Below are 27,408 nucleotides of genomic sequence, written 5' to 3' on the forward strand. Positions count from 1 at the left end.
ACCATAAAATTAATTTTAATTTATATCTATTTTTACAAAATTACAAGTTATTCTATGAATTGAAATTGAAATATATAGAAGTTCATTTAAAATTAAGTCAATAAGTTATGTTCAACTCTAAATAAAAAATTACCTCACACATCATCAATCGAGATTTAAGTCTCAATCTTAAATAATTATGTTGGATTTAGGATACTATGATAAGGTCTTCGACCAAGAGGGTGAGAGAGGAGAGAAAGAAGAAGAGGAGAACAAAAGGAGAAGAAAATGGAAGAGAGGAGAAAGGGGAGAGGGACAGCTAAGGAGATGAAGAAAGAGAGAGGGTTTGAGAGAGAAGAGGGGAGACTTAATGATCTACCCCATGCCTTGAGTCTCTATTTATAGTTGAGGGAAGTTTACAATGACTATAATACCCTTAGGGCTACATGCTTTCAAAATGAAAAAGACATAAGTAGATATACATCATCTTCTTTAATTACACTCTTGTACCATCGTTATGGAAGACTGTTAAATTATATCCTTTGCTGCCTCCTTGATGTGGGGAAGGTATTTACCTTAATGCCACTTTGAGATGTCTTTCAAAACTCCCCCTCGAACTCGGGGAAAAAAATATCGTAGATACCCAGCCTGCCGCATATAGTTGTTAAAATCTTGAATGTGACTAGTTTTGTAAGAATGTTTGCCACCTGCCCTTGTGATGAAACATGTCTGAGAGATAAGCTTCTAGCCTCAAATTTCTCCCATATAAAGTGGCAGTCTACCTCAATAATATGGCCACTTTAAGATATTGCTTGATATTAGACAAGAAAATAGATTTTATTGAATTGATATATCGGTAGATTAGGTTGAGCGATTTTCCACTCCGGAATCAGCCCTCTAAACCTAGCCAAGTACTCATGCAAGTTCTCTCTTTGTTTTGTATTAAACATTTTCTGAGACACATCATATAATTTTTGTAAATTCTCGGTGCTAGAGTTCAACTTGGAACAAGTGTCCTATATATGCTTTATGGTCTCAAGGTGGACAATATTATTAGCCACATGCTCTTCCATACTGTTAATTAACCAACTAATGACTAGTGTGTCATTCTTGAGCCATTTAATACAGGAATTATCATCTGCATCTATGGGTAGAGCTGGTTTAGTCAAATGTCCTCAGAGATCTCTAGTGATAAGGAATCTCTTACCTGATTGAGCCCAACTTAAGTAATTTGATAACCCTCTCAAGGGTATAGTGGTAATCTAAGTAAGTCACTTTTACCACTCATATTCATATATTATTCACCCATCACTAACGAATAGTCAATGCACTATATTAACAAACCAATAATAGAAGAGAAGAAACCAAACAAGCCAAACTGAGTCAGTCAATAATTCATACTAAGTCAAACCAAACCCAAGCCTTAATCACGCACGTAATCCAAATCATATAATATTGATTCCAAATATTTCTCAATTAAGAAAGAATTATAAAGGCAAGTGAAATCTCAAGAGATCTTGGACAACTTCGAGGATATTCTTAAAGAACCAAAATTTCCTTCTATGTCACTTTCGCTAACTATCAATACAAGATCACAATCTTTGACTTCCTTCTTTCTTTAAATAATTTAGGAACGAAATTTCAGAGAATGATCTAATATAGGAAGCCTTTAAATTGATAAATCACAACACTTTCTTTTCTCCAACTTTCCTCTTGGGAAACTCTAGAAGAAGAAAACTTTTCTTCTATGCAAAGTGCGCCAACTTTGTGATTAAATCACATCTTGATCTTACTTTTTTCTCCTTGATTTTTTTAGGTAAGATAATACAAAGGATAACATAGCCAAAGGAAGGTAAAAAATCGTGCAAAATACAACACCTTTTCAACAACAAAAAAAAAAATCCTCCTCTAAGTAATCAAAACAACCTTCGTTGAGGTTTTTTTAGAGAGTAAACATACGAACATCAACATAAGCAAATCTTGAACAAATTTAATCATGATAATCCACATATACAACAAGAAGATGAGAAAAATTTTCATCCAAGGATGTAATTAATCAAGAAGAACATGTCTATATATAAAGTTTGTAACCCTAAGGGTATTATAGATATTGTAACATCCTCTCAAAAACTACAAATAGAGGTCATTGGTTTAGGGTAGAACATCAAAGCCTCTTTCCCCTTCTCTCATGTCCCTAAACTCTCTCTCTTTCTCTCTCCCTTCTCTCCCTTTGGTCAAGCTCCCCTCTTCCTCTCTTTTCTTCTCATCTCTTTTTCTCCTCTCTCTTTCTTCTTCTTTTTCTCCCTCACCACCTTGTTCGAGGTTCTAATCAAGGGGTCCTAAATTCAACGCCATCCAATGAATTGTAAATGATATGTAAAATCTGCATTAAAAATTCCAAGTAAAAATAGATTTTATTATTACAATCAAGGCCAAAACAATTTTAAATTGATTTTACCCCCTAAGTTTAGAAATTTTTTTTAACTCAAATTCCTTTTAATTTTGAACAAAAGGCAAATGTGCACTTGATTTTACCACTCTTACTAGTTAATAATTTAGGCATACCTCTTTCCCACCATTCTTCACTAGAGTACATAAGGGGTAGAGTGAAGGTCATCCTTGAACCATAGAGGAAAGGTTACATTCTCTCTAGCTCTCTTTATTATTATTATTATTATTATTATTTAAATACTATAAATTATATTATATTATATTATTAAATTAGGGGCTTTTATATATTTTTTAAAAGCTAAGGGACGAGGGGAGGTGAGAGTCAATTTGTAAGACACATTTAGGCTTCTCACGTGCTTCTTGTCTTTGTGAGTTCTCTCATTAAAATTGGTACTCCTCTTCAGACAAAAAGAAACTTCCTGGGGGATTTCAGAGTCGCGGAGAATTTTCTGGAGAGAGATGCCTTGCCTCAACATTTCGACTAACGTGAGCTTGGATGGGGTCGAAACCTCCGCCATTCTCTCGGAGGCTACCAAGAACGTCGCTAGGATTATCGGCAAGCCAGAAGCTGTCAGTTTCTCCTCTTTCCTCTTTAAGGCTTCCCTTCTTTCCAGGGTTTCTCTTTTCTGGCTGTTCCTTGCGATGCTTTTCTTCGAACAGCATAAACTATTTATCTTATGCTTCCATGCAATTATAATTAATTATCTCTCTTGTTTTTTCTCTTTTTTGACTGCTTGAAAAGTCCTGCTTTTTTCTATGAGATCCTTGGTTCGTTTGGTATTTTTTTTTTTTTGGAGGATATTCTGTTAGATTGTGGCGGTTTTCAGATATTCAAAGTTGTTTGATGCGAATGAATTGTAGATGAATAATATGGAATTGGTTTACCTCAGATTGCTCTTCCAAAATTATTTATCTATTCCTTAAAACTGGGGCAAGATTTTAGGACTGCGGTTCTTGTCTTGTTGTACTCCAAATTTTATGGATTTTAGCATATGACAGCTAACTAATTTATTTTTTTTAATCTTTGATCGTATTTTGATATTTGGTTTGCCAATGGGAGTGAAGGCTCTGAGAACAGTTTTGGTCTTTTCGGGCAATTTCTTGATAGAGATAAAGGTCTCAGTTGTAATTCTATAAATAGTATCCACCTTATCAATGATAATCACGGCAATATTATTCTATATTCTACATTTCTATGTCCAATCAGTTTAAAAACTTAAATATTATCATGGATATTTTACTGAATGAAGATTAGTAAAAGTGGGGGTTTTCTGTTGTATAACGAATATCTGACTGTTTCACTGAGTAACGATGAGTATAATTGGGGGTTTTCTGTTCTGAAGGATGATATTATTTATTCAAGAGAACTAGGTACTGCAAGATTATGAAAAATATGGTGGGATTGGCAAATGAGGTTAGAATTTCATTGGTTTCATCAATCTGGTATCTGTATTTGGCGTTTTTTGTTTATTTGTTGCCTTATCCCCATTTTTCTGGTTAATTTGCGAAAGCCATTTATTTATGGCATGGTACTCGAAGAGTTGATAGTGCTGTCGTTTTTGTTTCCCTGACGCTCACAATTGAAGTCCAGACTTATCTGTCTGCTTATATGCAGTATGTGATGATAGTGCTGAAGGGATCTGTGCCCCTTTCATTTGGTGGGACTGAAGAAGCAGCTGCTTATGGCGAGCTCGTTTCAATTGGGGGTCTAAACCTTGATGTAAACAGGAAACTGAGTGCTGCCATTGCAAATATTCTTGAGACCAAGTTGTCGGTCCCCAAGTCCCGCTTCTTCCTAAAATTTTATGACACTAAGGCAAGTCTTCTCAATTTCTTTTAGGAGCCGTTACGTGTGCTTTGAGCTTATTGCATTTCTTTTGTTTGTTAGGCTCATCAGGTCCAAGAATATGCACAGTGTTTGCATGCTTTACATCAGCAATAAATCATGTAATTAACCCTATACTACTGGAATCATATCAAACTTTCTCTTTTGTCCTTATCCAAGCTTTGAAAGCCATGGAACGTAATGGTGTTTGTGTTTGATTTGGTAAGCTAGTTCTCTCATTGTATTACAGCTGCAGTCTTTAGTTGTTAAAACTTTATTACTTTGTACTATGCAGGGGTCCAACCTTGGATGGAACGGGTCAACCTTCTAATTGTTGCAGTCTTCCCCGTAAAGATCTGTCTTAAATATATCAAGAAGTGGATCTTAGGTTGTTGCTTGCTATTTTAAGAGCTGGATATAAACAAGTTTAGATGCTTGGACCCTTTTAACTCTTCTTTAATATTCTTAAGGAATGATGCTACATGTTTGGTGATTTAGATTGATGATGTTGGAAACCATGTTTTTGGTCTTTTTTCTTTTGATGTTGAATCCTCTATCAAGATGAGCAGATCTGACAGTGAAACATGCACTTTCTTTCATGAAGAAGGGACTTCTGCTGGATGCTATCTGGTTGTGGGGAAAGCAGTGTTGATAAGCAGGAATGTCCCTATTTGTGAAGGTTGATGTGGGAGAAAAACTTGGTCACAAACTTTAGAGTTCCTATTTTTTAGCCCCCTTGTTTTTTTTTGCCAAATTAGAAGTAGGGGTTTAAGGTTAAGGGTTTGGGGTTAAGTTGAGTTCTTAAAATTATGGCTCGAGGTTAGGTCGAGTGTTTAGAAACTCCACTTGACCCAAACATTAAGTAAACATTAAACAAAGTTAAAATTATTTTAAAAAGGAACGAAAAAAAATTATTAGTTTTAATTATATTTTATAATTAAAAAATAAATTTGGGAAGTAATTAAATACTAACTATTGCATAATGAAAAAGTCCAAAATATGAATATAAAATAAAAAACAGAAAAACGAGATTATAAAAAAATAAAACAGAACATAAATAATAACAATGGTTATTTAAAAGGAAAAATTAATAATTATTATTATTTAAAATGAGTTACTATAGCTTATCTTCCTCGCTCAGCTAGTGGAACAAATAACAGAGGTTGCAGTTAGGGGTGGCATCGAGCCGAGTCGAGCCCGAACCTGCCTATGTTCGAGTCGAGCTTGATTTAAATATTTCGAGCCGAGCTTCGAGTCGAGCCTCGTCTCGAGCCTAAAATTGTTATCGAGCTCGAGCCCTACGAGTTCGAGCCGAGCTCGAGCCTCAACATACATTTCAAACTTTTCAAAAAATATATATCGAATAAAATGTATATAAAATTATGCATACATTTTATATAAAATTGGGTATGACCTCTACATAAAATTGGGCATAACTTATATATATAATATGTGTATAAGATTGGGCATAACTTTTACTTAAAATTGAGCATAATCTATATATATAATACTTGTATAAAATTCGGCATGATTTTTACTTAAAATTGGGCATAATCAATATACATAATACCTGCATAAACACTCTATAAACACTCCATAAAATTGTCTATACATTCCATAAACACTTCATGAAATTGTTTATACACTCCATAAAATAATCTAAACACTCCATACACTGCATAACATTATAAATAAACTCCATACAATAATCAAACACAACAAAATTAAATAAAATATCACTATCAATTTACAATCACCCAAATAAAAACTATAAATTCTTTAAATAAAATCATATTACTATTACATACTTACTAGAAAATTACAAGAAATATTTTAAATTTTTCTTAGGAAAATTAAATGGACCTCTTATTGCCTTTTATAAGGAAATAAATAAAAATTAATAATTAATCTAATATATTATTATACTTATCGATAAAATTTTAATCACATAAAATGTCAAACACAAAATTACTATGAAAATTGCCTCATGCTCAAAGTATTATATCATCAACTGTCAAATACTTATTCAAAATTTTTCTATATGGTTTTCTAAGCCATCTTGGCAAGAAAATCTTACTTGAAAAATTATAGGATTTTTTAAAAAGAATTTATAATTAGAAAAATATTTTGAAAAAATACGAGGCACTAATGGTCCCTATATTTCTATTAAAAATGTTTTTTCAACATTTATTGAAAAAACTAGTCTCTGGAAACGTATTTCTACTAAAATATCTTTTCAATTTATTTAAGAGCCATGAGGAAGGGACAAAGAGTTTTTTTTTTTCTTGTTTATGATCTCGCACGTAGGGGTGGCTTTGAATAAATTATATATAAAATTATGCATACATTTTTAAAAAATATAATGATAGGGGAGGTTCAGGATTGAATTTCAATAATGGATTAAAATACACCAATATTAATATTTTTTACTCCAATTGTTGTCTAGCTTGTTTTTGAATTTTTGAATTTGGCCATAATTTATTATGGCCTCCTTAGTGCCCCTAGATAAAAATTTATATTCTAGGAAAAACTAAAAATATTTTTCCTATGATACATATTCCCAAAAAAACCTTTAAATAAAATCTTATTACTATTAGTGACTTATTAGAAAATTATAAGAAATATTTTAAAATTTTTTTAGGAAAGTTAAATGGACCTTTTATTGTCTCTTCTAGGGAAATAAATAAAAATTAATAATCAATCTAATATATTATTATACTTATCGATAAATTTTTAATTAAATAAAATATCAAACACAAAATTGCAATAAAAATTATTTTATGCTAAAAGTATTACAACATCAACTGTTAAATACTTATTCAAAAATATTCTATACAGTTTTCTACCCCATCTTGGTACAAAAAATCTTACTTTGAAAATTATATGATTTTTAATAAAAAAATTCAATTAGAAAAGTGTTTAAAAAAACATGAGACACTAATAGTTTATAGAAAATTATTTCTATAAAATTTATTTTTAATTTTTTCCAGAGGAAAAAGTTTTTATTTTATTTTATGATCTCGCACGTGCGAGTTCATCTTCTCGCGAGGAAGGGGGAGATTATTTCTCCCCTGTTCTGGTTTTCCGCCAAGACGACCCCGAGGGAAGGGGCTTACGGCGCGGGGAAGGATTTATCGTCGGAGATGACGGCCACGACGGCGACGGAATCGGCAGTGACGGAAGCGGCGGCGACGAAAACAGAGGCGACGGCGAGGAGAGGATGAAATCGAACGGACGGACACAGAGGCGGCCGGCGAGCAGCTGCGACGGTGGTATAGACGCCGGAGAACAGCTACGACGGCGGTAGAGGCGGCGACAACAACCGATGGGAGGGGTCGGCGGTGACGAGGGGGGAGGAAAAATTTTCCCCCCCCTCGCTCTCGCTCCCGCTCCCGCTCCCCCGCTCGCTCGCGATCCCGTACCGATTCGTGCCGATCCGACTCATTTCGAGCCGGCTCGCGAGCCAACGAACAGAACCTAGCTTCGGTCGAGCTCGGCTCGTTAAGGTAAACGAACCGATTTCGGTGTTCGAGCTCGGCTCGAGCTCGAAAAATAACGAATCGAACCGAGCCGATACCGAGCCGGCTCGGCTCGAAGCCACCCCTAGTTGTAGTGAGTGGAATGAATAACGGAGGTTGCAGAGAGGTGAGAGAAGTTGCCAACGGTTGTCGGTGTTGGGGACGGCGAGAGGAAGAGAATCAAGCGTCGGAGAGAGGTCGCAGAGGGGACAATTGCAATCGCCCGCGGGCGCGAGCGAAGGATGAGCCAGAGAGGTTGCAGAGAAGGGAGAGATGTCGCCGAAGGTCATCGGTGTTGGAGATGGTGAGAGGAAGGGAGTCGAGCTTCAGAGACAAGGTCACGCAACAGAGAGCGATTGAAATCGCCGAAGGTCGCGAGCGAGCAAAAGAGAATTTTTTTTTTCTTTGAAACCCTCATTCGACTGAACTTCTTTCCCAAGCCCAAGCCTGATGTAATTGAGAGAGCGGAAGTGAATTCAAAGTTCAACACCTCTAAATTCACTTTCCATCGCTTTATGCCTAAACAGGGGGAAGCGAAATATATCTATATTTTACTTTCCCCCTGTACTTACAGGGCGCACTAACGCATTTTGGCTCCGTTTACCCAACATACATTTCACTTACGTGCGCACTAACATGCCCTAAAGTAAAGGACAGTATCATAAAAAGCTCTTATGGGTGGGCCATTTGAAAACACGGCTGAACATTCATACAGAAACACAAATTTTCACAAGAGTCACATAAAAACTACAAAAAAAAGTACAACTTAAAAAAATAGATCATACGAGTACAAAAATCACAGTGAACAAAAAATCATATAGAACCTTGAAGACATCTATGATTGGCAACTCAAAATTTACATGAATTTCATATGAATCCAGAACAGATAATAGTTTGCTTAGTCATGTCTCAAACAATGATTCAAAATCATATAAACCTTGAAGACACCTTTGATTCACAACACAAATGTTACATGGATTTCATATGAGTACAGAACAGGTAACTGTTCGGTTGGTCCATTTCTCAAACTACTCCCCTCATCAATATTTGTCTATCTATAAGAAGTACAAAAAGAATATCGTATTTTTCACCTCAAGAGGTCAGAAACACCAACAATTCGGTCAGAAATGCAGATAAGTCTCGAATGTGCACGCTGATATCCAAGTGTGGCAGATCTCTGTAACAAGCGAGGAAGGTAGAACGCTGTTCAGATTTAACTAACAAGGAACACAATCAGAACTGCAACAGGTAACGATAACACAGGACAAGCAAATTTAATAAGTGAAGAAGTTAAGCTCTCGTAAAATAGAATCATGCTAGAGCGGCATTCTGATGCAAGTTTATACAAAAGAATCACATCACTAGTTCTAAACAGTGTTTTGCGACTCGCCGGGTCGAATTGTGACTCAGGCAAGTTGACCCGGATTTCTAGGGAAACAGGTCTGGGGGATGCGCAATCGCACCAAATACCCATTTAGACCTGGATTATGAGAGTCAGGCAGACCGGGGGTGGAGTTGGGCGAGTCGCAGGTCATAGACCCAATTCCCTGATCCTACTGGACTTCCCCCCAATATAAAACAATGCAATAGCAAAAAATCAATCCCGATATGAAAGCATTCCATCATCACCCCCCCTCCTTCAGTGAGTCTCCCCTTTTTCTTCACTTCCAAAGCACTTTTCCAGTGTTTTCTAGAAGTTTCTACTCTGGATCTCTTCTAGATGTTTCTACTCCGGAGCTATAAGGTGAAATCCGACACTAATCATTGACAATGTTTTAAGACATTCCAAAGGAAGCCAAATTGCATCCATGACGAAATGATTTCAAACTTCTCAAAGTAGGCCATATAGAATGTGAACTCTAGGGCGACAACTCTCACAATGCAATGTAATTTTTGTGGTAGTGGCATAATTTGGAAAGGGCAGGAGCATATAGTCCATTAACTGAAACTTAATGTTGTTATCGGTCATACTGTACCAAGACATTCCAAACCGAAGTTAAACTGCATCTACAATGAAATGATTTCAGACTCCCCCAAAGCTGGTCACCATGGAAGGTGGAATAAAATGTGAATTGTATAGTGATTATTTCATCAAAGAAATGCTATTTTTTCTATTATTTGGAACAAAATGTGATTTATATGGTGATCATCTCCCCATAGAAGAAGCACTATTTTTTCTGTTAGTGACACAGTTTGGAAAATGGAAGGTCATATAGATATTAAATAATGTTAAGTCTACAATTCATAAATCAAAAGATGATATATTCACTATCCCCTGTTTCCAACCTATAACTCTCGTAACATAGGATTATGATAGTACATAACATTGTATTCTACTATGTAGTAACATAGTTATTATTTACCTTTTAACATAATATCATATTAGTACATAACTTAGTATTCCATTATAGAGTAGTATATTTGTTCCCTGGAAAAAACCATCAAAGGAAAACACCAAGAAGGAAAAGCTCCGGAGTCACCTTTCTCTACTACGCAGGTCTATGTTAAAGAAACAGACCAATTCTAAACAATACATATCTGCGTAATAAAGAGGAAAAAAGAAATATGCAAGAATTGATTTAAAGAAAATGCAGATCTGAACAGATAGATCTACCACAACTCGCAATCTACCTACAGAGGCTGACGGATAAGAAGAACTAATTGGCAAGATCCATATCGAAGACTAAAAGTCAAAACAAATAATCTACATGACAACACAAGAAAATATAATAAAAGGTTCTTGGCCAATTTCCATGAGAAACGCAAAGACCGCTTGAGACTCGAGTAATTCTGTTAGAACATAAGAAAATAAATGCGAATGCGAAGAAACCCTAAGTCTAAAAATTCTGAGAGAACCAAACATACCGGCAATGATCAGATCAGATCCGATCCGATCAGACGCGTGTGACGATAGCGGGTGCGCTAGCTGCAGCAGAGGCGGCGCCACCAAGGAAGGACAACAATCCGGCTGCAGCAGGCTCCTGATCGTCCAAGAATAGATCCTCCGGCATCCGGAAGGCCCCATGAGCGGCCACTATCGCGAATCCGACCATCGAAGCGGTTATGAGAACAGAACCCACGGAGGTAAGGAAGACAACGACGATGGTGAGCCCGACAAGCCCGACAAGCGTCTCTCTATCAGAGAACTGGCGACCAAGGATAACAACGGGAGAGTCAGAGGGGCGAAAGAGATAGAGGAAGAGCCAAGCAGAGAGAAGCACAACGAGGAGGAGGAGAGAGAAAGGATGGGAGAGGAGTGAAAGGGCGAGGACGGAGGAGATGACGATGAGGTAGTTGATGCGGAAATAAGAAAGATTTTTGCGGAAGCGAGCGGTGGCATCGGAGAGAGAATCGGGGCGGGAGAAACCGGTGCGATCAAGGAGCTCGGACCAGGGACGACGTTGGGAGAGGGCGAGGCGGACGGAATCGGAGAGACGGGAGATAAAAGCGCGGAAGGCCGGAGTGTTAGCGGCGGTAATCGGAGAAGCGGAAGCTCCAGCCGTCTGCGCGGAGGGGATCGAGAGCGGTGGTTGCGGAGGCTGAGATGCCATTTGTGCCATCTCTCTCTAGATGTAGGAGAGGTAACGAATCAGGAGATATCTAGAGAGAGAGAAAGGAGAGTCTTTGAAGCAATAGAAGAGCGAAGAGTTTTATAGTAGTTTAGAAGGCGAATGGAACGGCCGAGAAAGGAAGCGGAAAGAGAGGGAACGCGGAAGCGGAAAGAGAGGGAACGCGGAGGGATCTCTCTTTCGTCCTCCCATCGCTATTTTCCCAAGCAATGCGGTTGTTACTTGTTAGCGTCCTTTGCGCGAATGGTCGCGCCCTAGGGATCAATTCATCATTTGGTAGAATAGGTGGGGCAGGGACATAATATCGCAATGGTCAAGGTAGGAGGATATAATTAATGGAAATTTTACCATAAGTCAACATTATAACGTATATAATATGATTTTTGGATGTTTATCACCAAAATTATGAAACATTGATGTTAGGATTAAAAAGGCTTTTTGTTTGGTGCATATCACTTAACCCCATTTTATTTTTGAAAACCAAAACCAACCCACAATATCGACCCAAACATCTAGATGGGTAAAAGGATTGAGACTCTTGAGGGTGGAGTCTTTAACTCCTTTGTGCCCAGAGTAGACTCTATTTAAAACTAGTCTTTTTTTTAAGCAAGCATTTGTGTAGGAGAAGGAGAGAAGAGTTCATTCCCTACCCTCATCTTGTAATAAGTCAAACAATAGGGGTAGGCACGAGTCAGGTCGGGTTTACCAAAACCTGATCCCAAACCTTGAAACCTCAACTGAAAAAACCCAACAAAAAAAAAAAAAAAAATCGAATCACCAAACTCAACCCCCGGTCCAATCAGCATCCCTGTAACCTAATCCTCACTCCGTTCCCATAAACAAAATTTAAACTCAATCCATCTTCGCCTCGTTCCCATAAACCCAACCCGTCTCAACCCTGTTTTATATTTGTGCCTCATCTGTGGGTCTGACTCAGGTCAGGTTTGGGTTAGGTTTAAGAAAACTTGTTCCCGAATTGAAACTCGGCAAGTTTTCTTTCCTTGCCCCATCCTCGACCTGTAGGGTGAAATCAAAAACCTGAAACTGGGTTTTGGGGTTGGGTCAGATCATGTTCCCCGTAAAACCCGACCCCATGCCCACCCCTAGTCCAAAAAACTTCCACTCTCTTTTATTTCTTTCCCTTAGTTGGTGCTTCATTTAATATTATTTTTTGTGATGCAACCCTTATTTTTTTTGCCACGTAGAAGGAGAAGAGATGGTAAAGTATCCTATCATCAAATCACATTATGTGTCCTCTATTTTTGTCTCATTTGTCATTCTTATTTATTCCACTCCTCACTTTCTCCATTTTATTCTTCAATTTTTCTGTTAAAAACAATATCACCCTCTATTGAAAAGTAGGTATAGAAGAGTTTTACATGAGTTTCACAACAAGAAGTTTCGCAAAGTTATAATTAATATGGTGGAGTCCAAGAAAAGTCTCATGGGAAAGAGGTCTCACATAAGAGGTTTTGTTTAAAGGTATTTTGGCTATGTTAGTCTTTTATATGTTCAGTTGTTTAATTATTTTGGGACTTATCTTTTAGTGTTTGAGTGTAATCTTATTCTACTTGTTTCCTCTATTATAAATAGAGGCACATTGTACTTAGTTATAATAAAGTCAATGAATTATCCTTCTTCTTTTGAAATTCAACATGGTATCAAAACATGTGATCGGTTTGTTAGTTGACTAGGTCAACTTGCAGAGGTAATGTTCTTCTCTTTGTGATGTAGTCATTATTTGCATTTTTGTATATGGATTAAATAGCAAGATATCTTAGTTTAATACAATAAAGTTTTTTTCTTTTTACTTTATTTCATCGTTTTATTCCCATATTGATTCTGTTATGGGTTGTTTGTAGTCTTTTGTTGTGTTTGCATGATTGTTTGTGTTCTACATATTTTAAGTTTTTGAGTCTCTCTACCTACTCTAGTTATTGGTGACATATTCTGCAATTTCGTAGTTCTCTCTTGTGCCTTTAATTTATGATTAATGTGGTCAATGAATTTGTTCAGTCATTCAACTTGATAGAAGTATGGGTTTTTAATCCATGTTGAAGATCGGGAATGGAAGAGTCTTACATGACTCTCATAATAAGAAGTCTCATAGAGGTAGAATTAGTATGGTGGAGTCTTATAGGAGTCTCACAAGTGAAGGTGTTATAGAAAAATATCAGTTAAAGGTATTTTAGTTATGTTAATCTTCTATTTATATTCAGTTATTTAATTGTTCTAAGATTTATCTTTAGTGTTTAACTTTAGGTGTAACTGGGACAACGGTAGTTTAATTATAATTGGATACTAGTTTTCTCTATTATAAATAGAGGTTCATTATACTCAAGATATATAGTAACATTCATCCCAAGGAAAAGAAGAGAAGAAAAAAAATTATCCTTGTGAGCCAAAAGAGGTGCAAAACCGAACTTTGTTCAATACCTCAACTTCCATCAAAAGAATTGATAAAACCTTGATTAACTAGCATAATAATTTCGGGATCCCATGATAAGGTACTCGACCAAGAGGGTAAGAGAGGAGAGAAAGAAGAAAAGGAGATGAAGAAAGAAGAGAGGAGAGAGGTGAGAGAGAGAGAGAGTTTGAGAGAACAGTGTAATGACGAATTTAAAGAGGAGAGGGAAGACTTAATGATCTACTCCTTGCCTTGAGTCTCTATTTATAGTTGATGAAGGAAGTTTACAATGACTACATTACCCTCTACAAGCTTTCAAAAGGAAAAGACATAAGTAGAATACATCATCTCTAATTTCACTCTTATGCCATCCTTATGATAAGAACATTAATTTACACCCATTGCCATCTCTTTGACGTGGGGAAGGTATTTATTTACCTTAATGCCCCTTTGAGATGTCTTCCAATAGTTTGAACCAACTCTCTAATAAAGTGATGTCTAATTTCTTTGTGTTTTGATCGAGATTGGTGGACCGAGTTCTTAGTTAGACTTATGGTGCTCATATTGTAACATGTTGAGGACTCAATAGTTAACCGAGTCATCCAAAAGAGGCACCATTGAGTCACTGAGTTAATTGTTTTTATTTTCATATTCCATATTGTTTTTAATTATTTTTTTTATTAATTGTTTAAGTCAGAATGTTGTAGGGGCAGAAGTGCAATTTTTAAACCCTAAACTCTGTTTGCATCAACCCTACTTAGAGGTGAAAGGGAATGAGAAAAGACAAGTCTGAATTTAGGTTAAACAAAGGGTTTTGAGTTCTCCTAAACGAACTCATAGGTGTGCGTTCTCCTCAATGAACTTATGGTCTCAAGCTTCCCTTCGGCTTGATTTTCTTCTTTTCTCTTCTTCTTCCCTACGAATCATTGTGTTAGATCTGGGACTGTAACAATTTGGTATCAGAGTGGGCACCACGTTGCGAATTCAAATCCCGGTGTGGGCGATCTCGTTGCCCAAACGCGCTTACCATGTAATAGTGGGCCAGTATCGCTAGAGTTAGGCCGCCGAGGTCGTCGGCTCGTAACGGTGGGAGTATTATTGTGGTCTTGGGGTCAAGTGTTTGGTTTTATGCTACCTAAAAGATCGGTCTTTTGGATAGTATTGGCTAGGTACTTAACATAATAATTGACTAAATTTTCATTTTGCTCTAAGTCGTACTCATCTAGTTGTTGTTTTATCCAAAGAAGTTGGCCACAACAACTTCCACATGCTATGTATTCAACTTGGGTAATGGATAGTCCAACCAAATGTTGTTTGTTGGAAAACCAAGAGACAATGATATTTCCAAGTAATTGGCAGCTACCACTTGTACTATTTATGTCAATTTTGTAACTGATAAAACCAGCATTCGAGTAGCCTTCTAGATCAATGGCTAGAGAGTTTGAATACCATAGACCTAAGTTTGGTATTCCAAGTAAATAACAAAAAAATATTTTCATTACCACTAAGTGAGATTCTCTAGGATCAGATTGAAATCTAGCACATAGGCATACCAGAAACATTATATCCGGTCTACGGGCTAAAAGGTAAAGTAGGGATACTATCATTCTTCTATATAATTTTTTATTTATGGCCCTACCAGAGTTGTCTGTGTCAAGTTTCAAGGACAAACTCCTGGGTGTGCTAATTGACTTGAGATTTTCAATGTCAAATCTCTTAAGCAATCCCTTAGTGTATTTGAACTGATTTATAAATATGCCTTTTTTGGTTTGCTTTACTTGAAGTCCAAGGAAGAATGTGGGTTCACCCATTAAACTCATTTCAAACTCATTCTTCATTATACTAGTAAATTTTTGGCATTAAGAGGGATATGTGGAACCAAATATGATATCATCCACATAAATTTGAATGATAATCAACCTTTGATCATGGTTCTTAGTGAATAGTGTCTTATCTATGCTTCCTCTCTTATAGCCATTCTTTTCTAAGAATTCACTTAATCTTTCATACCACGCTTTAGGAGGTTGCTTTGACCCATATAAAAAGCTTTATGTAATTATTATACATGGTAAAGTTTGCTCAAATCTTCAAAGCCTTCAGGTTATTCAACATATACTTCTTCTTGAATGCACCTATTTAAAAAATAAATTTTTACCTCCATTTGGTACAATTTGAATTTCATGTGACAAGCATAGGCTAGGCGGATTCGAATTGCCTCTAGTCTTGCCATGCGTGCATATGTTTCTTCAAAATCAATACCTTCTTTTTGGTTGTATCCTTTGGCAACTAACCATGACTACCTGATTTTCCTCATTTCCAGTTAAAACTTAGGATTCCATGATGTATAATCACAGTAGAAGAGGATTAATGGGTGAGAAGAAGAAGGAGAGTTATGGAGAGAAGGTTTAGGAGGAGAAGAAGAAGAGTGATGAATTTGGAGAAGGAGAAAGAGGCTAGAGAATTAGGGTTGTGTTATTAGACCAAACCCTCCCCCTTAAGTTTTATTTATAAGTGATAAAAAAATGCAATATTAAAAATGTACCCTTCACCCTAGTAAGAGTGAAGAAGATACATAATACATAAACTAATTACAAATATCACACCCTAATTACATCATATCTTCCAACACTCTCCCTCGAGCTGGGAGGTAATGGCAGTGATCCTAGCTTGAAACAAGTAATATAGATGTAGTAATAATCTCCTTCATAACGATGGCCCAAGTATAAGTATGAAACCGGGCACAAACTCTCGAAGGGTAGAAATGGGTGAAAGAACATAAGTCGAAACCAACCTCAAATGATATCGAACAAATATAGTGACAATAATCACTAAAGTGGGTAATGTCTATCATTCACGAAAGGACGATAAAAAAACCCAAGGGTACTAATAAAAAGTCCCAATGAACTTAAAAACACTCATATATATATATATAAAGGACAAACCATAGCAAAGCACCTAAAAGGGTTGGCCAAAGGGAGTAAATGAAACTCAAATAAAGGATGGTAGGAGAAAGGTTTGCCAAATAACAAAAGGGTAATGGGGAATGAATAGGAAGATAAGATGAAGAAGTTGGAGTCATCATGTGCTTTATTTTTTGAAGTAATTCAAATTCTTCATCATATAAACCAATGCCAACAACAGTTACCAAATGATGAACTAGAGGCACGTAACATAAGAGTTTTTTCTTCAATAATAATGTTTCAATCAAAGAGACACAATAATAGCTACGGTAATGAACCAATGCCCAAATAAAACATACCAAATATGTTGTTATATAGTAGCGGATAACCGGTAAACAGTAAAAGTCCTTAAGAGTAATAAGGACACATAAGATAATCTATAGCAAGTTCATCCTTGTATAAGGAAGATGTGCACCAAATAATAAGTTAAACCAAGTTCTGTTAATTTTCTAAAAAAGAATAACTGAACTAAGTGTTGTTGATTCTGAGAATAGCTGCAAAGTCTTGTAAAAAACAGAGAAGAGTGAATACAATAGTAATGGATGTTGCTTCCATGTTTATTGCATCAGTGATTAATTCAAACACCAAACCAAGAGTAGCCATATTAAACCAACTAATTAGCAGCCAATAAGTGTTTTGTTTCTGAATATAGTCCATGCGTAGAGATGTACTTACATAATGAAGCCGATTTTGAAAGGTAAGATAAAAAATTGATGGCAACATTTGAGGCTAGACTAGTTATAGCTTGAAAGGATTTCACCGAGTGATAGGCTAAGCAAGGCTACTCACTTCATAAAGGGATAAGTACACCGAGTGCTGCTCCAACATGTTGTTAATATGCTACAAAGATTTCTCATAACTAGAGAATAAACATACATTTTGAATCAGAATCTCCTTACATAGATACTTCTATAATTTGAAGCATTAAATCAAGTAACTATCTTTTTGGGAAGTTGACATAATTCAGAACATGAACACTTCTTCTCTTGGACAAATAAATCAAAGAAAAATTCTGAAAAATAAGATGATCTTCTAAAGATTCTTTTCAGATATTGTTAGTTAAAAAATAGAAAATTTCCAAGGGTTGATCATAAGATGTTTTCCTAATATTGTTGATCAATAACACAACTCAAAAAGTGAAGCAAAAATCTTGCTTAAATTTGAATCTTTGTAAACAATGGGATACCAACATGACCTTTTATTCTTCCAATGTGAATATCTCCTTAAATATTGATCAGATTGATATAATATTTTCTCCGTATGAAACTAAACGTAAATATCTTTCATCTAAGTATAACTTCTCTTCATAAAATATACTTCTTGTGAGATAAATATTCTAATAGATTTCGGACTTTATAATCTGGCTGAACTAGGTACTCTTTCTTCTTTGGCTAACATGATCATTGACCATTCCGAGAACGATATCTCCATATAAAAAAAACTCAGATTGAGAATTTGTTGAATAGGTAAGAAAATAGACTTACAAATATTTATTTTGGTATATAATCTCCATATAAATTCTTGTTCTCGATGGCATAAAACTGCTCGTAAGTTGAAGTTTTTTGTTGTTGTTTTACCTTTGTTGCTTCAAATGTCGATTTATCTTTCTAAAAAAATCTGATTTTAATGATTCTTTTTTAGTTGAAAACTAGAGTCAAAATATTTCCAACAATATATAATTTTCTACATGAAACATACAGTAAGAGAGTTAAAAATCCAATGAAAGACATGAATTAGGAAAGAAGATTAAAGGAAAAATGAGAAACTCTTCTTGTTTCTTTTTTCTCTTTCTTTTTCTTTTTCTTATTCTTCCTCTTCTTCGTCTCCATCTTCTTCTCCTTTTCCATCTCAAATATTTTCCCGCTCTGATATCATGTTAAAATTTAGGATTCCATGATGTATAATTGCAGTAGAAGAGGTTTAAAGGGTGAGAAGAAGAAGGAGAGTTGTAGAGAGCCTCATGAGTTGCTCTTCTAGTTGCAATTTTGCCTTGAGGGTTAGCAATGATTTGATCTAGAGGATGGATTAGCCATGATCTTGTAATTCCATGGCTCCATAGGTGATTTGTCTTGGTTATTCGAGTCATTTGGGTTCTCTTCAAGATTTTGGTCTTGCGGTTGAAATTCTAGTAATGAATCAAAGGGGTTTCTCTCTTTGTCATCAGAAATTGGAGTTGGAGTTGGATTTGGCGAATCAGATTTGTCAAACTCAACATTAACCGACTCATTTACTCTCATAGAAGTTTTGTTATAAACTCTATAGACTTTGTTATGAGTAAAATAACCCAAGAAAATTTCTATATCAACTCTAGAGTCAAATTTCTCCTATTTTTCCTTTAATTCTTCCGATATGAACATTTTACATCCAAAGGTTCTAAAGTAAATAATATTGGGAAGGGTGCCCGTGTACAACTCATATAGAGTTATGTTGAGAAATAGCCTTATGCTAACTCAGTTAATGATATAGCATGCAATGTTTACAACTTTGGCCCAAAATCTATGGGGCATGTTATATACACGAAACAAAACTCTAACCATCTCAATTAAAGTTCGATTTCTTCTCTCAACAACACTGAAGAATTCAAAGAGCAGAAAATGTATGATTTATACCACACGATCGAGAGGCATACACCACGGGGAACAATCTGACTCGTTTTGACCGTTATGCGATGTTGACTATTACTTAATCATTTCAGGTGCTACCAGTTGTATACAACATCATATCGGCTGATACATAGTCTCTGTAACGGTATCATAACAGGCTTTTGCTATGTAACGCTATGTTCCGCATGAGTCAAGACTGAGTTAAAGTGAGTGGAATGCCGAGTGGTTCGGATTGAAGGCAATAGAATAATTATTGGGCCCGGATTGTTTGTAGTAAAATAACGAGTGGAATCGGACCGAGTCACTGGAGATAGGACAACTCGCGAGGTTGTCCGACGACCTTCAGGGTTTAGCGATCGACCTTCCCTGTCTGACAGTGACTGAACCTACACCGTCACTGTCCTACCCTAAGCCAGGAATGACCTCCCCTCCCCTTCCCGTAAGTACCAAGGCTGAACTCAGTTACACAATTACCATATGTTACATAAAATTACTGAAAAAATACTCTTTTACGGCACCTATTTAATATAGTCTAAAACAACAAAAACACCATTTCTAATATAAAATAAATCAACAAAAATTGAAATAAAAAAAAAAGCCTTTTACAAATTTTATTTATATATTAGTATAATAAAAATAACCTTCCAAATAAAGAAGCCATTTTTTTTTATTTTTTTTAATCCTTAAAGTTGTTCATTGATCAAATATCATTAGAAAAAGAACAAGAGGTATTCTTTAGAAACGTCCAGTTCGTGAGATATAATCGCTATCGTCTGCATTCTCCTTCTAACAGAGGAAATACCCATAGGACAAGATAAAACAACAGAAATGATTCTTTTCCGTCCACAACAGAAGAAGGTTTTAACTGGTAAATGTTCGTATCCAATAGGAATTCTTGGTCAACTCCTGCAAAACATGTTCGTATCAATTTTATAACCAATCAAAAGAAGATAAGCATTGGAAGCTGTGATTTCAAGGTTTGGAAGAAAATTACTTGGCCCAAGTACCCTGCAAGCTAAGGGCTGCATCCCTAGAAAAACATCACAGGTAAATTAATGAGAAGAAGTAGAGACTAACCTTCTCATGAAGATGCTACTTCAGTCATTTCCTGTTCGACAGGGCTTGGAACAACTGGGTAATATTTGTAATGAAGTTCCCCAACATCATCCCCAGAAAGCTTTTTCCATCCGTTGGGCCCAACATAATAAACTGAAAAACAAAAAAAAAATGCACTTAGTAGGTTAAACATCAGGACCCAGATTCATATGTAAATCTATAAATGTATAAGTAGAGAGGGAGAGAGCTTACCACTTGCAACTCCACCACTAGCTCCATCTCTAAATGTTGCATGATAAATTGACCGACGAGCCAACTCAGCAGCTTCCTCAACTGACATGTCATAACGATACCTAATACAACAACAAATTCAATTTAAAAGCTTAAAAAGGGCCATAAAATGTTAAAAAAATAGAAGTTGCCCAGGTAGAATTTCTAACCCATTATCTAGAATTCCATATGCATAAGGGGAACCAGATCCCACAGAGAAACGTGTTCCCTTCAATCTTCCACCTTCGCTGTCCACATAATATAAACCGGGTCCCTGAAATGTACATGAGAAAACAAACATCACTAACGGTCAAGCTGCCATGGCAAAATTATTAACTATGCCAAGAAGATACCGTTTCATCCCATCCAGCAATCATGGTTCCAACTGAAAGACCCATTCCACGGTATGAATACAGAATATTGGCCAGTAGTTTTGAAGCACCAGTGACAGAAATCCTTCGCTTGTTCGCAAGCTCGTGCAGACGACACTGAGGACCAATGAAACTCCGTCAGCCCATTATAAAATTTTGGACACTGTTCTTTGGCATGAACAGTATTAACATAAACAGAAGCGACTACAAGAAAGATTTGGGAACCAAAAATTCATCTTGTATAGTCCTTCAGCATATAGATTGGGATGAACCTCTATATTTGACACTATGAAACATCCACTTGCTCTCTTTACTCCAAAGACTAGCTTGTAAATAACAATTTCAAGTTAAAAGAAGGATTTTTCATTTTCAGACCTAAAGAAGAGTGTGTCTGTTCCATATTTATCACACACAGGTAATTCATGTTTAGTGCAATTAACTAATTATTGACTGTTTAATATGCAGTCAAATCATCATGAAAAAAGTGAAAAATATAAACAGATAAGATAAATACCTTAATGCCCAAATTTCTGTGCCAAAACTGGCAATCAGCCGCTCCTCCAGCCATTGTGCCAAGCATATAAGGGTTGATTTCAATAATTTTCTTCACAGACTGGGATGCTAAAAATACAACAAATAGTGTGAAAGTCAATAAGAAGCATAGCCATACAACTAGGTAGTGTCAAGGTGTCAAGGAAAGCCGATATTAATTTAGATTGTTAGGACAACAGCAAAAAAACTCTTAACTCAAAGCTATAGCATGGAACTCCGGCAAGAGAGATGTATGACAAACAGTCACCACAAACTCCTCAAGAATCAGGACACTTTTTTACACCATATAATATTTAAATTTCCTGATATTTCCATCTTCACTGCCATAACTAACATTCCCCTTCTGTCACCCACCAATATCTTCCATTCAAAACATGCTTTGGCCATAGACCAAGATTATTTAATGGAAAGGAAAGGCCGAGGTTGAATGGATGTATCAGAGTGGTTGTATGCCTTCCATCTCATCCGTTAGGCACTTGAGACTTGCTGTAGACCTTTCTCTTTAACCAGCATTAGAACCAGAGCTCAGCCGATTTGTATGAAAAGCTAGCTTGATAAAGAAGACAGGGATCACCCATTCGGCAATGCGACCTTGGAGAGAAGACAAAACACTTTGATTTCATGTAAAAACTCAATTTAAAAATCTTTTTCGATATATGAACAAGATAAACCACAGAAGAGTTGGTGAACATTGTTCTGACTCATAGCTCTAAGATGACTAGCATGATTGAGCCAGCTTCAACACCACCTAGACTTGGACAGACTTGCACTGACCTAAACATAAAAGGATGGGCCTGGTCTGTCTATTTGTATATCTTGGCTTAACTCACTCCTGACCTCCCTATTTTCTGCCAAGGACACATGATAACTACTAGTAAGGGCCGCAAAAGCTTGATAAGAAACAGTTTGGAAGTGTCCTGCTTAGTTAACAAACATCGAGTTTGGAGTTGGAGCAGCATGTATACGAGACTAGAAAAAATGAAAGGATGTCTTTCCTCAAAGACCATGAATAGCACAAGGAATTTTCACAAATGCTGGATGAACCAAAAATACTACCTCAAAGTCTACATTACAGTATATATACCATATAATACCACAAGTTCCTCATCATTCTATATTCTACAGATAATTGATATTCTCCTCTGGTCTTCTTCAGTTTCCTAAATATATTTGTACCAACTGGGTCCTTATAATATGTTAGCAAGTTTGGCCTCAAAGATCTGAACCTACAGAAACAAGTACTGTTACTTACAATTTACTATGATAATTTGCCTACGAGCTTGATCGAGTTAATCAGAAGAAGAAAAAAAGAAATCAGTTGAACACCTGCATGATACCCGGTGTGTCTTACTCAAAATTTCAATGATTAGTTACTTCCAAGGTGCATTCATGCATTTTTTTGTGCTTCTATACACGCTTGTCTCACTGCTCTTTGTGTCTAAGAAGTTATGAGAGTATGAGTGCACTAGCATATGTTATCTAACTAGAAAGAACAAGAAGGCTTCAGAGAGGTGGTTGAATCCCTAACCTTGATGTTTAGATAAAATTGATCTGAACAGATTTTTTTTTTAGTTAATGTAAAAGGTCTGAACGGATTTTTATTTTTATTTTTTTAAAGACCTGAACAAATTTTTATCACTCTTGCACAAAAAGGGTGGTATAGTTTCCACTTCCAACCCCCATATGTCTTTTTTTTTAACACAGATAAATTTTACTAATAAAGAGGAGGAGAACAAGTGAGGCTCCAAAGCATCAAATCAAATAGGAGGTTCAAGTTCCTGGGGCCTGTGGAGTGGCAAAACTTTACATTTGTCTTATTCTTGGATACTTTAATTATATTATAAGTAAAAAGTAGAAGAAAGGGCTTGCCAAGCATGCCTTTCTGCCATTGCTTTTCGAAGTCCCTTAATCATTGAAGGTGAAATGATTAATTCTTACAGCAGGGTGATAAAGTCCATTGGTCATTGTAGACATTTGAAAAATTCTTGACACTAAAGTAGTTTCCTTTAACAAAGAGAAGCTAATCAGCTGGTCTCAAGTCAAGAAGGAATCCATAAGAAAATGCCTCAGTTCAGCCACAAAACCTTAAGACCTCAATCATGACATGTTTCTTATCCATCAGGATATTACTACTCAGATATCCTTAAAAAATAATAAAAATATCATAGTGATCAAAATAAAGAAAAGAAGTCTTCACATAAAATACAGAAGTTCTGAGGGGAAAAAAATCAAGAGAACAGATTAATCACACTTCTAAAGGCAAACAATGTCACATGAACCTAACATGCCAAAGACCCCTGGAGTAGACAAAGTTATGTACAGCATCAATTGAAGTTCTAAATAAAAATAGTTAAAGAGATTACAGATATATCCGCCCATGCTAGCTCGAGAATCAGCAGCTACAATCACTCCTTCCTTAAAAATGAAAGCAAGTGTCGTAGTCCCTTTTGCCGGTTTTACCATTTGTACAGCTTTCTTCTGAAAGTCATCAAACTGGTGGAGGAAAAGGAAAAAGATGTCTCACTTTCTGACAAAAGGCAAGTCAAACTCAAGGAGAGTGTTCCCAGTAGAAATACATGACTATCTAGAACAAATCAAACAGATTTTGAACTCACATTAGCAGTTTCAGGAAACTCAAATGATGGAACAGATGAAAGTGCTCCACAAAGTACTCCATTTGCCTCATGGAATGGAGCAAATGTTTCAAGGCCACTTGTGTCAAGCTTCATGCTTATATACCTAGATAAGCAAGATGTAATGAGTCATCTATACAAAACCATGGCTAATTCTCTGAAAAAGAGCAGCACAAAACTGAGATTCCAAGTTCAGATCACATAAAATTTGGCATATATAAATGACGATCGTACCACCAATATCAAGCATGTAAAAGAATACCGAAAAGAGTTTTCAGGAACATCTTGACCAATTGAACTCAATAATAAGATAGATACAGCCAAGAGAACATATAGTTTAAATACAGTATAGGTTTCCTTGTATATGACTAAGATATATAACAGTATCACAACCAAGCAAAAAGCTCAGAGATGACCATCATCACATGTAATGGGAGCATTAAAGGTAAATAGTGCAAGAGATACATTAAATAGTAAAAGAATGTCAAGACGTGCATTTTTTTTTTTTTAAAGGTATGATGAGACATGAATTACCATAGGAAAAAAAAGGAAAAACAAAAAAATTAATTTCATATGCCAATAATTTCTTAAGAAAAAGAAGGACATCAGATTTGAGAGATAAATATTTTCTCGAGCATTTAAAAACCAAAATAATGTAAATAAAATAGTATGAAATTAAATGTGACAGTAAAATCAAGACTTTATTATAGGTTAATCGAGTAACAAGTACATAGACATATGACAGGATACCAACAAAAGATACCAAAAGGACAGGAAGAATAATAATCTGACCATACAAAAACCTACTTAAACAAGAAAATTTAAAAAGTAAAAGTAGAATCTGTTAGAAAGAGAATAGCGCAACATATCAGTAAGTTTAACCATTATTAGAGCTCATACGTATACCAGCATTCCAAAAGCACGTATTAAATGTCTCCAAACTGAAAGCAGTTCACAAGTTCACAACGATACATTTAACGTATATGGCTCCATGCTAAATTTCCGACGTTTAAAAGACCTTATTCAAGCCAGAAAGCAACCAATTGGACAAAGACCCAAATTTCCATCTGGATAAGGCAATCAAACATTAAAATACCAAAAAATACATCTATAAAGCAAAAATTTCCTGATATACAACCAAGATTTGAACAGACAGCAAAAGAAAAAAGTTAACACAACCAAGCGCTCGACTAAAAAATGGAAAAAGAGACTGTCTGTCAGCAAGACGAAGCCCGAAATAGGATTTCTATTCCTTCGAAAACTGAGACCTCAAAGAGAAAAATAGAGTCCCTGATATTGCGAATTTGACGATAACAAATAAAAACACTAATTGGGATCTAGGGTGCAATTCTATACCAAAACCTAAGGAAAGCAAACTAAAAATGAACCAGGAAGACGAGGCCAGAGACTAAGGAAATAAATCGATAAAGGTTTCCGGAAGGGACAGATTATGTGCAAACAACGTACCTTTGATGGGAGGAAGAAAGAATCCCAGACACGCAGAAAAGAGCTTCAACCGTCTACTCTCCTAAGAAGCTTGCGAGGTAAGAAACGACGGAGACCGATCTCAGTTTTGGTTGAAGGGACAGAGTGACAAATGCCCCCAAGGAAAGCAATAAATACTCGGGCGATTATGTGAAAAAAGCCTCTTTAATTTTTTTATACTTAAAAACCGATCTATCATAATTTTCTATAGAAAACATTAAGACCCTGTTAGTATTTTCCCAGGAAATGCTGAAAAGGTATTTCCAGTGGACCACGCATTATATTTCTTTGAAATATTTTTCTAGTTAAAATTTTTTATCAAGAAAATTATATAATTTTCCAGGAAAGATTTTTCAACCTGGATGGGCCGGAAAATCATATAGAAAAATTTCATAGAAGGTAATACTTTCATAGAAGGTAATTTTTATGATAATTTTGTATTTAATATTTTATTTTACTAAAAATCATGGTATAAGTATCGTAACGTATGAGATTGATAATTAATTTTTATTTATTTCAATAAAAAAGATGTTAACATTTCCATTTTATTTTCCTTGAAAATTTTTTAAAAATAATGTAATTTCTTAGTAAAGCATTGATCTAAAGATTCTTGGAAATGTATATGCCATGAAAAATATTTCTAGCTTTTCCTGGGATATAATTTTCTGACCAAGGGCACTAATAGGGCCTAAATACTTGAAAAAAAATTAAAAGACCTTATAATATTTCTATACTAGACCATTTCTATTATAATTTTTTAAAAAAATATTCATTAAAACATTATTTTTTTAATATGAGAAAGCTTGAATTATGAGTTTTTGGACAAGAAAATTGTAGTAATGAGGTTTTTTATATTTCAATGACTGCAAGGCATTTTGATATTTTGCAAAACGGTGTTTAGAAGATTCTTTTAAAGAATGGAGCCAAAAGAAATACTTTTGATATTAGTATTTTTTTGTGGAAATAAAATTTGTTCATTGAGCTTACAAGATATAAAATTTTTAGAAAAATGGTTTTTTAGGTATTTTCCCTTACTTTAGCCCCTACAACAAAAATGAAAAAGGCACACTACTCTTATTGCTTCCTCCTTTCTTATCTACTCCCAATGGTGAGGATGTAGTGAGGCCTCAACAAAGTTGAGGCTCAATGGCTTAAGATAGCCTCTGCATTGTTGTTTTTATAGGGCCTTGTCAAATCAAAAGCTCACTAACAATGTGGGATTTGGTTGACTCTGGTCCTCCCTTACTCTATTGAGTTGCTTGTTTGCAAGCATTTATCATATTTCTCCACAAACTATTATGCTTGGAACTGAGATTCTAAATTCACTTGAGGAGGGCATAGTTAATGTCTTTTGTACATCGGATACCCAAACCACCCTTGATCCAAGGTAGACAAATCTCCTTCCAATTGACCAAATGATATCTTGAAAGTGTCTTTGGAACCTCTTTAGATAAATCGTCGATGGATAGGATCAATCTTACAACACATCTATGTCGGACAATAAATGAAGTACAGGAGATAGTTGGTAGCCCAACCAAACATGACTTTAACAGAGTAAATCTTCTTGTTGTGGATAGGAGCTTGCCTCGCCACGTGGTAAGCTTCTTCTCAAACTTCTCAATAAAGGGGGACTAAAGGGTAGCCGTGGGGCGAGAATCAAAAAGAGGAAGGCCGCGTATGTGGTGGGCGAGTTGTCAAGAGTGCATCCAAAGAAATCAATCATATCCCA

General features: G+C 35.8%; 4 protein-coding genes across 7 annotated transcripts; 2 read left to right on the forward strand and 2 right to left on the reverse strand.

Moving 5' to 3' along the window:
• The first annotated feature begins 2,837 nt into the window (after positions 1-2,837).
• On the forward strand, positions 2,838-4,773 carry LOC137966064 (uncharacterized). 2 transcript variants are annotated; one of them, XM_068812531.1, is made up of 4 exons: positions 2,838-3,000; positions 4,046-4,246; positions 4,319-4,377; positions 4,551-4,773. In XM_068812531.1, the coding sequence occupies exons 1-3, from the start codon at positions 2,890-2,892 to the stop codon at positions 4,370-4,372; spliced, it is 366 nt and encodes a 121-aa protein (XP_068668632.1). In that variant the 5' UTR covers positions 2,838-2,889; the 3' UTR covers positions 4,373-4,377; positions 4,551-4,773. The 2 variants fall into 2 exon arrangements, with proteins under 2 accessions (XP_068668632.1, XP_068668633.1); XM_068812532.1 differs by lacking the exon at positions 4,319-4,377 and having other exon boundaries at positions 2,840-3,000.
• A 43-nt stretch (positions 4,774-4,816) lies between these two features.
• Positions 4,817-8,182, forward strand: LOC137965117 (uncharacterized). Its single transcript, XM_068811518.1, has 3 exons — positions 4,817-4,934; positions 7,348-7,501; positions 7,897-8,182. The coding sequence occupies exons 1-3, from the start codon at positions 4,817-4,819 to the stop codon at positions 8,180-8,182; spliced, it is 558 nt and encodes a 185-aa protein (XP_068667619.1).
• A 511-nt stretch (positions 8,183-8,693) lies between these two features.
• On the reverse strand, positions 8,694-11,533 carry LOC137966431 (PRA1 family protein B3-like). 3 transcript variants are annotated; one of them, XM_068813037.1, is made up of 2 exons: positions 10,639-11,533; positions 8,694-8,950 (listed from the first exon to the last, which is right to left on the reverse strand). In XM_068813037.1, exon 1 carries the CDS (start codon positions 11,331-11,333, stop codon positions 10,668-10,670), a length of 666 nt encoding a protein of 221 aa, XP_068669138.1. In that variant the 5' UTR covers positions 11,334-11,533; the 3' UTR covers positions 8,694-8,950; positions 10,639-10,667. The 3 variants fall into 3 exon arrangements, with proteins under 3 accessions (XP_068669138.1, XP_068669139.1, XP_068669140.1); XM_068813038.1 differs by having other exon boundaries at positions 8,694-8,976; XM_068813039.1 differs by lacking the exon at positions 8,694-8,950 and adding an exon at positions 10,458-10,563.
• Positions 11,534-20,022: 8,489 nt separating this feature from the next.
• On the reverse strand, positions 20,023-25,784 carry LOC137965742 (proteasome subunit beta type-5-like). Its single transcript, XM_068812075.1, has 9 exons — positions 25,662-25,784; positions 24,177-24,300; positions 23,925-24,054; positions 21,524-21,630; positions 20,992-21,126; positions 20,809-20,912; positions 20,621-20,721; positions 20,390-20,521; positions 20,023-20,218 (listed from the first exon to the last, which is right to left on the reverse strand). The coding sequence occupies exons 2-8, from the start codon at positions 24,288-24,290 to the stop codon at positions 20,394-20,396; spliced, it is 819 nt and encodes a 272-aa protein (XP_068668176.1). The 5' UTR covers positions 24,291-24,300; positions 25,662-25,784; the 3' UTR covers positions 20,023-20,218; positions 20,390-20,393.
• Positions 25,785-27,408: the final 1,624 nt, after the last annotated feature.

Source organism: Aristolochia californica, unplaced genomic scaffold, assembly GCF_029961685.1.
Source record: "Aristolochia californica isolate CCGP_79_NKW_82.1479 unplaced genomic scaffold, dmAriCali1.0.hap1 SCAF_5, whole genome shotgun sequence".
NCBI lineage: Eukaryota > Viridiplantae > Streptophyta > Magnoliopsida > Piperales > Aristolochiaceae > Aristolochia > Aristolochia californica.

Excerpts from the sequence above, each read along its gene's own strand:
- LOC137965742 (XM_068812075.1), bottom strand. The coding sequence starts at position 24,290 with ATGAAGCTTGACACAAGTGGCCTTGAAACATTTGCTCCATTCCATGAG. Across the intron at positions 20,722-20,808 it reads TATGGAATTCTAGATAATGG|GTATCGTTATGACATGTCAG; the intron begins GTTAGAAATTCT and ends TTGTTGTATTAG. Across the intron at positions 20,522-20,620 it reads TAGTGGTGGAGTTGCAAGTG|TTTATTATGTTGGGCCCAAC; the intron begins GTAAGCTCTCTC and ends TTTGTTTTTCAG.
- LOC137965117 (XM_068811518.1), top strand. The coding sequence starts at position 4,817 with ATGAGCAGATCTGACAGTGAAACATGCACTTTCTTTCATGAAGAAGGG. Across the intron at positions 4,935-7,347 it reads GAATGTCCCTATTTGTGAAG|ACGACCCCGAGGGAAGGGGC; the intron begins GTTGATGTGGGA and ends TTTTCCGCCAAG. Across the intron at positions 7,502-7,896 it reads TCGAACGGACGGACACAGAG|AGAGGTGAGAGAAGTTGCCA; the intron begins GCGGCCGGCGAG and ends CGGAGGTTGCAG.
- LOC137966064 (XM_068812531.1), top strand. The coding sequence starts at position 2,890 with ATGCCTTGCCTCAACATTTCGACTAACGTGAGCTTGGATGGGGTCGAA. Across the intron at positions 3,001-4,045 it reads TTATCGGCAAGCCAGAAGCT|TATGTGATGATAGTGCTGAA; the intron begins GTCAGTTTCTCC and ends GCTTATATGCAG. Across the intron at positions 4,247-4,318 it reads TAAAATTTTATGACACTAAG|GCTCATCAGGTCCAAGAATA; the intron begins GCAAGTCTTCTC and ends TTTGTTTGTTAG.
- LOC137966431 (XM_068813037.1), bottom strand. The coding sequence starts at position 11,333 with ATGGCACAAATGGCATCTCAGCCTCCGCAACCACCGCTCTCGATCCCC.